Source organism: Centruroides sculpturatus, unplaced genomic scaffold (genome assembly GCF_000671375.1).
Source record: "Centruroides sculpturatus isolate CEXI.00-Female unplaced genomic scaffold, Cexi_2.0 scaffold904, whole genome shotgun sequence".
NCBI lineage: Eukaryota > Metazoa > Arthropoda > Arachnida > Scorpiones > Buthidae > Centruroides > Centruroides sculpturatus.
In genome coordinates, this window is record NW_019385147.1 from 38,076 (window position 1) to 47,324 (window position 9,249).

A 9,249-nucleotide genomic window follows, 5' to 3' on the forward strand; every position below is an offset into this window, starting at 1 on the left:
TGTATTTATAAATATTTTATTTATATTTAATAATAATAGTTTTTATACAAGAGTAAATTTTTTTTAACTCTTTCCGTTCTCTGGGACTCTTTTAGCAAGCTTATTATGGGTTTGGGGAGGCCGGGTGGTGACGAACTGGGCCCAGACATATCCGGACGGACCACAACTCAAAAAATTCTTGAGAATTTATCGACCCGTACAGATTCGAACTCCAAAGCGGAAGGCTGTCACTACGACCGCTCGGCTATCCGGCCGTCATACAAGAGTAGTTGAAGATGTTAAAATATGGAAGATATTGAAACATTTTATCAAAATATTGGTGATTGATTCTAATGTACGTTTTAATTAAATTTGCAATCAAATTTAGTAATTTTTATAATGCTTTTATAATTCATTATTGAATTTAACGTTTTAAAACGTTTAAAATAAACTGAAGCTCAGGTATACTTCTTTATACCTGATATATTGTATAAATCTATGTAGGAACAAAACTGAAACTTTAAAAAAATTTATAATTATTATTATACTTTCCTCATTTTTGACATTTCTATCTTGGGACACTAAGAGGACTTGCTCATTTATTTAAGTTTTTACTTTTTCTACTCTATGGGCATTAAGAAAGAATTTTTATTACGCCCACACAATGGAGTCGGCTAGGTGGCGAGGGACGAGGACGACGTATCCGGAACAGACCATATATGGAAATTTCTGATTAGTTATGTGCCGGATCGTTAAAAATGTATATCCGCGGATACGGATACAGATACGGATCATTAGTGTCTAGATCCGCGGATACGGATACGGATACGGATCTGAACTTTCGTACTCAGTCGGCGCCGGTGCTTGTGACCTTGGACCGATAGTTGACGTTTAGCACTATCAGGATTCCTGATGGTGCTAATGAAAAACGCATCATTTTCTGTTTTGTCATCATCGTTCCTTATTTTTTCTTGAAGAAATTTCGATATTCTTCAGAATCTCGCTTTCTTGAAATGAAAAATACATTTCAACCAGAAAAGATTTCATTTAGCGATAAGATTAGTGTTGCCATAAGTTCAAAACTAAAAACCGGGACAATGTGAAGTAGTATTATGATAAAAATTGATCGATATCCGCATCAGGAAGGTAGTAGTTACTTTAGCAAATAAGTGAGTAATTCTAATTAAATTAATTTTATTGAATTATCAATTACTAAACATTTATTATTATGTTACAAAATTTGCTTAAAAGCTTTAACTAAGCTTTTGTTAGAAAATTCGGCTGCCCTATTGTGGACTTGGCCGAATCCACGATGAACATGATTAATTAAATATATTGTCCTCTTAGTGTGTACAAAGCAAAAACAGCAAAAGACAAATAAAAAAGCTAGACTATGAAAAGATGTAACCATTGATTAATCCTACGTCAATGATTGCACAAAATTATAGATAGTTGTGAAACCATTTCACAGCACTACACATGGGTACAGAACACGGCGCATGCTTCAAAGATTATTAAAATATGAGATTGCGATAACAGTTGATACATGTATACACGACACCCATCTCCCACAATTATTATTTAACTTTTATAAAAGACAAATTAGAGTTTTTTTTAATAGAAATAAACAAATCGGGACATTTCGGAAAAACTTTTCCAATCGGGACGAAGTGTTCCAAATCAGGAAGGACGGCGCCCCTACATAAAATTCAATTTCTGAATTTTGTTAGCAGATTTATTACAAAAATAACAGAACATCCTTAGACAAAACTATTTTTGCAGCGATCATCATCCACGTCTTTCAAGGCAAATGGTCTCAGGATTAAAATTTACCGTCAATAAAACTTTTATCCAACCAACGAGAATATAATTTCCATTAAACACCGGTCATTTCTGTAAAGAAAGATGTAAAGTACTGTATATGTCGCGTTTTAGGGCAAAAGTGCCAAACATATTAGATTCATAAGTATTTAATGACGAAAATTTTCTTCCAAGGCATAAATTTTCTGTCATTAATTCTACTCTCCTTGTCTTTTTTTCAGTTTACCTCTATTGAGCGGAAAAAAACTTCAATTAAAAACAAGTTTAAAATTTTGTTTGAATAGTTATTAATTAATTAATTAATTAATTGAATAGCCTATATTTTGACTAGAAAGCAAAATACGGTAAACGTTTGATTTATAACTACCAGAGCCGAAGCAATGTTTTTGACGTCTTTGGCAAATATCTAAACAGCTGCTCCCTTTTAAACTTATTTTACATAAGTAGCTGAATGATGAAGATCTGTATTGTAAGAATTAATTTTATTATAAATAAGAATTTATTATAGAAAAACAAAACATACCGGTAAGTTCAAAATAAAATATGCAATATATACAGGGTGGGCCTGAATACCTACAACTCCGATGTTCAGATATAGATGGAAGTCACAGTTTTTTAATTATTCATAAGAAAACGGGATTCCCAGTACCAGAACTTTGATTCATCCATCAGATTGCCTCGAAGCACTATTTCAACTATTGGTTTAAAAGTGCACTGTGAAAAGTGCATTGACGGAAAATTGCAGAGACATAATAGAGCCGCACGAATTATGGCAAAGGACGCGTGATATTTTTAGTCTTTTTAGTCCACCACACATAAATGTTTGCCAGGCGTGAGGGACGCTTGGTGCCTCTTACGCCTTGGCAACGGGGCAAGCGCCCTTGGCACTTGTCCCCCTTGCCAATACATAGCTATGGTTCTGATAACTACTTCGGTTACCTCTAAATTCTGAATTCTGTAAAACTGCACATGTTTAAATATAAATCAAATTTCATCTTCGTGGCTACATGGTCAAGAACGTTCAATAATGATATTTATTATCATTACATGTCCACAAGAACAAAAACAAAGAAAACCATGCGTTCCTAAACAAATCGTATTGTTTAAAGTCCTTTGAAATGAACAGATGTTTATTGGTATAGTTTTAAAACAGTTTGCTGAGATCCCTAAGACAGATGACCCTTCAAATAAAATAAATGTTCACTTACAGCCGAAAAATTAAATTTGTTTCTAGAACATAGTAAGAAAGTTTTGTTGTTAAGTTCCATCAAGTCGTCGTCGACTCCTGGTGACTGCATGGACAAGTCGTTTCTTGTCCATGTAGTTTACTTGGCAAGAGTTGAGGAAGTGGTTTGCCATTGCCTTCTTCCTTGAATGATGTAATGAATAGTAAGAAAGACAATTATGCATTTTTCAATATTTTTATTTAATATTTTTCAATATTATATATTTTGTAAAAATATAACTATGTAAATTAGCGATATTGGTCTACATCACTGACAGGTCATTTGTAACAGTCGAATAAAAATATCGATGAATCTGATGTAAAAGCCCATTTAATTAGTCACACTATTTTCTGACACTTGAACACTTTATCGTATCTAGTGACTTCTGTTTAATATTTTCTAAATTCTCCTGTCAAAATGCAGTACTGTATTTAAATAAAACCTGTATTATCATTTTATAAATATATTAATTTCTGATTCTAGGGGAATGCTTATTTCTTTATCACCTTGATTCCAGCGACGTCCATCAGGATCTAATCCACAGTATAACTGGCAATGCATTGCATGGTAAGTGGGAGTTGCAGGTTCAAGTCCTGCTCTAGGGTGATTCTTTTTTTCCAGAACTTTATAAATATATTAATTTTTAATTTGTCAATAGATGGATCTAATGCCTACCTCTTTAAAATTACTGAATATTTAATTNCTTTTTTTCCAGAACTTTATAAATATATTAATTTTGTTGGGATATTGATTCAGTCTATGGGTACTAAACAATTCCGTTTGGTACTGTATTGTACAATACTTGAATAAAACCTACTGAAACAGCTTGCGTTCATTTTACACGAACTCTGTATTCTCCAATTCTTTATTCTTTGGTGTTAATACATTATTCTGTACGAAAGTTTGTATTACTGTATATTGCAAATTACTCGTATATATTTTATTTCGTTTACTTTTATAATCTGTATTAAACTTTCAACAGGATTCAGTGCAGAAGTCTAATTATAGTTCTGGATATCAATTTTTTCCTTATTTTCATATTATTTTTCCTATCTAAATATGAAGAGTTAGTTAAATAATAAAAAAATTTAAATATGAAATTTCATACAGTAATTTAAAAAAAAATTATATTTAATAGAAAAAAAACATATGTTTAAACTTGAGATCAAATTAAATAATCAGACTTGCTCGAGATCTGCCGAATATATATGAACAAAACTCGTTTTGTGCTGAATATTAACTTTCCTTCTAATCATCTCATTACAGAAATGATTTTAAGCTTTATTCGGATTAGTAGGTATAAGATCTTAAGATCATATCCTTCATAAATAAACTATCAATAAATTAATGAAAATTGAATCTATCTCCTGCGCTAATATATTAATACTATTTTATTTAAAAAAAAACGAAGCTCCAAAGCTTCTTCGCACACTATTAATAAACTGGAACATGATAAAGATTTAATGAAGGCGCGAAGGCACGAGTAACGACTAAAAAAAGGATTGAGAAAAAATCACCGCCAACGATCATATACAATCGTTTACTCTTCAACCTGATTATTAACTTAATTTGTGCTACAAAAAAAGCGAATCTTATTACAAATTATTAGATGCGGAACAGTTTTGAAAACAAAATTATCTGCATAAAAAGGCCAGGAAAGATATCTTTGATATTTTTAATATTTTATTACTTTCGCCTTCAATGAAAGAATGAATATCTGTTTTTGTATTGTTCTGTTTCGTGTTGCTTATGATAAACAGAAGCCTTCGTAAATAACATCACAATGAAAATAACTAAATTTACTAAACAAATTTAGTTTTGTTTCTGTTTTGCTCTGCTGAACCAAGGAATTTATTTGCATATTGCCACGCTACAATATAGTATTTTTTAATTCTGTACCAGTTTCTAGTTAAGCATCGCAAATTATTCCCTATTTAATTAATACTTTTGTTTATAAAACGCGATGAAACTCGTTTATTTTAAAATTCGAATATTTTATTGAAACCATCTTTAAAAATGAAATTTGCTAATATTCTCGATACATTTGTTTTAAAATAAAATGTGCGCTGCTTATGCGGTAATTTTGAAATTTAAGATATTTCAAAACACAAAAATTTTGCGAATTATTTTGATTTTTATTTATTACTTTTATATAAAAAACATTAATGATATTTAAAAATTAACACATTTAATAACAAAATAAATTTTATTATACAGTAGAGCGTCGTTTATCCGAATCAATTGGGGACTGGTGTTGTTCGGATAACTTATTTTTCGGATAACCGATTGCGTGCGAAAAAATATATTAACCTATCCCGTGTTGAAATTTTTCTCCGTTGCGTGTCGCTTCGCGTTGAATTTTCGTCGATGTTAAGCCTAACGTAAACTTTTAAAAATAATAATAGTGGCTATTGTATCGTTAAAAATGATTTCTTTATGTTTTACAAACGAAATAAATACATTGAAAAATATAAAAACAAATAAAAATTATACTTTAGGCCGACTGGAATTCTTTCGGATAACCGACTTTCGGATAAACGACGCTCTACTGTATTTAATACATAGAAATCCATTTGATTAAGTATATGTTTCTTAAGTCGCCATAAAAATAGTATTATGTCGAATAGAATCAAATATATTTAATTCATTGTTTACTTTTCAAGTAGTATAAAAACAAATTCTATATTTTTAAACTAGATTTTCATTAGTAATTAATGGCCATTATAAAAATGTTATAAAAAATTGCATTTGTTGTCCTTGACGGATTTTAATTTAAAATTCAATATCTTTTCTAAAGAAACAACTTCCTGCCAAAGTTTAATTAAGAAAAATAATTTAAAAAATTGAATTACATTTTTCAGTATTTTAGGAAGTGAAGCATATCTTACTTAATAGAAATAACATGAAAAATAAATTTTATCGACATTTCGTTTTGGTTGTGACAGTTGGGATCTTTGTGACTTACTTAATCAAACGTATCATTTATTAGTTGAAGAATAAGATAATATCTATTACGTGCAATTTGTTTTCGCCATTATATCCTCAATCTTTGCGAACATTTACATAATTTCTATAGAATAAGTATAATGTAAATTATCTTAATGCTTTGTTTTCCTTTTTCTAATGGTTTCAAAAGAGTTTAAAATGATTTTTTTTTACATTTTTTTTTCTTCATTTGACATATCCAGCAATGATTTTGTCGTCAATCAGACAACTAGTAAAAATAGAATGGCCTGTCCCCGTAAGGAACTATTATTCTTTTATATTCTTTTTACTGAGTTTTAGTAGCAACGAATAAATTTGTAAAAATCACTTTCCCCCAATGCACCTAAAAATACTTTTTCCTAATCGATAAGAATTGTTGAGTAGAGATAGTGATCATATGCTTTATAAGCTTTGCATTCAGCATTATCTTGTCAAAAGGCATACTGTAAATATACTGATTAATATTGTATCATTCATTTGTTCAAAGTAATTATTTTATTAAAAATTAAGATTATAAACATAACTTACAAATTATCAATAATTTTTAAAATATAAACCAAAAAATGATAGTTGAACTATGATATTGAGTAACATTTAGCCTATTGATTGATACTAGATAAGAAATGTCCTATCGAAACATCTAGAGAGAGGGGAGTGTCGAAAATGGAGTTGGGCGTGGCAGGCACCATTGACACGAAAACTGCAAAATAATTAATTACAAAACTCCAGCCATTAATTGCTCCCAACTATGTTTGTTGTCAATCCATAAAATCCATCAGTCCGAGATGTGGCAAATCTAATTGTGCTAAAAAAAATAAAATGAATATTTAAAAAACTTGTCCCCTAGAAAAATTACTTTCGAGTTTCGTTAAATACTCAAAAACTAAGATGACCTTCAAAATCGACATCTTTGAAAAATTTTATAGGCCAACAGCGAAAAATATAAAAGAGAAAGTCAACTTTCATATAACGATGTAATAGTAGCCATGTTTTTGCACATTTCCCATTAAGCAGACCGAGTTTGAAAATATTATGGCTAATTTAATTGGTTGAGAAAAAAGCATCATCGGTTGTAATCATTCAAGTATAGAAGAACCTCCCACTATTTTTTTTTTACTACAAAACAATATTCAGTTCGAGTAACGTCGCGATGCGTGACGATTTCGACTGAAACTTCCTGGTGGCGACTCCCGCCAAAAAGATGCATCCTTCTTATAAAAGGTTTGTCGATATTAGAAAATATTCGAATAGCGGATCGATAATTCTACTATTTTCATCGTTCTCTTCAAAAAGTAAATATGGTAAGCCATAACTTTTATTTAATCACTTTCGCTTCTACAGAGAAACGAATTTTTACAATCTTCTATCGCAAAGACCTCAATAAGATTTTTGCCGTAGAATGAGCAATGTAACGTAATGAGTATTATATGTAAAATCTTTGTGAAAGTTAAAATTTGTTTCTTCTGTAAAGATTTCATATATTATACTCGTTGTAATACGAGTTAAACGGCTAAAAGTTTTTCTATTTGTGTTTTAAATAATTCATTGCGAGAATTATTGAAAGTGATATTTTACGAGTAGGAAATAGTTTTATTATATATAAAGAAATTTTTTTTTTTTCATTAGTGTATAATCCATTTTTTCATCCAGAATTTCATTTGTTACAAAAGAATAATGGTGACACGCGTAAAAAACTTAAGAAGATTAAAAATCTTCTTACTGGCAGATTAAAAAAAATCTGGATCATCAGTTCAAAAATAGCATTTTGAAAGTAGAAGAATACAAATATTTTCTGTCACTTCTAGTGAATTAAGATTTTTTCTTCTTTAAATTCGTTGTGATCATAGATTAATTTTTCTGAATCAAAATACAGTAGTATATTATTTTCTGATATGCGTTTATCTTTTTTGATATTGAAATAATTGGAATAAATCCAATAGTTTCCTTTGTTTTTTAAATTTAAGTATAGAAGTGAGTCATTTCAATGTTAATTACAATGCTTAATTTGGAAACCTATAAAAAGGGGTTTATAGACGAATAAACGAATCTGTTATCTCTTTCTAATCCAACATTCAGCAGAGCCAATAAGTAATTATATCAGGCAAATATTACTAATTTTAGCTTTATGTTAATTACAGTGTTCTTTTTACAGCGCTTAATTTTTACGTTGGGACTTTTCTTGTGTGTTATCAGTACGTGCCTAACATGGGAGAAATTCGAAACTGCTGCTTCCCACGGCCATTATTATCATCATCATGGTCATGGCTATCGCGGTGATCATCATGACGATCACCATGACGACCACCATGACGACCACCATGACGATCATCATGATGACGATCATCACGACGACCATCATGACGATCACCACGACGACCACCACGACGATCACCATGACGATCATCACGACGACCATCACCATGACGATCATCACGACGACCATCACCATGACGATCATCACGACGACCATCACCACGACGATCATCACGACGACCACCACCACGACGATCACCACGATCACGATCATCACCACGATCACGATCATCACCATGATTATGACCATCATCATGAGCATCATCACGATCACGATCATGACGACCACCATGACGACCATCATCATGACGACCATCATCATGACGACCATCATCATGACGACCATCATGACGACCACCATGACGACCACCATGACGACCACCATGACGACCATCACGGTCATCATCACCATCGCTATCATCCACATCATCATCATCATCACCATCCTCTTCACCATCGCCACTATGATGGTCATCACCACCACCTCTTCCATCATCATAAATAATGATTACAGTAGAATCAGCTCAAAATCTAAATTTTCAAGGATTATGTTTCTTCAAAATTATCTTTAATAAAGCAAACTCAATAAACTTGACTTTTGTTAATGAAGTATTAAGCTTTAATGATATAGTATATCTCGTCAGAGACCGAAAATTTTAATGGAATATTGATCTCTTCTCAACAATATCTCATCATCAAATATTAACGGACTTATAATGTCATAAATATCGTTTATACATTTATTCTTATTTACGTTTAAATTTGCTATAATTTGAGTGTGAAATATCTGATGTCATTCCGCTGTCTTTAAATACACGTAAATGACAACTATGAGTTGGCATGCTCAAATTATTCTATGAAGATGACTCTGTAAATTAAGTGTGGACAACAACTTCAGATTTAATATTCATTTATTTACGTTTAA

General features: G+C 31.1%; 1 protein-coding gene across 1 annotated transcript; it reads right to left on the bottom strand.

The window, feature by feature from the left end:
• Window positions 1-8,211: 8,211 nt before the first annotated feature.
• On the bottom strand, window positions 8,212-8,817 carry LOC111635431. The gene has a single exon (XM_023380391.1). The coding sequence runs from the start codon at window positions 8,815-8,817 to the stop codon at window positions 8,212-8,214; it is 606 nt and encodes a 201-aa protein (XP_023236159.1).
• Between the last annotated feature and the right edge of the window lie 432 nt (window positions 8,818-9,249).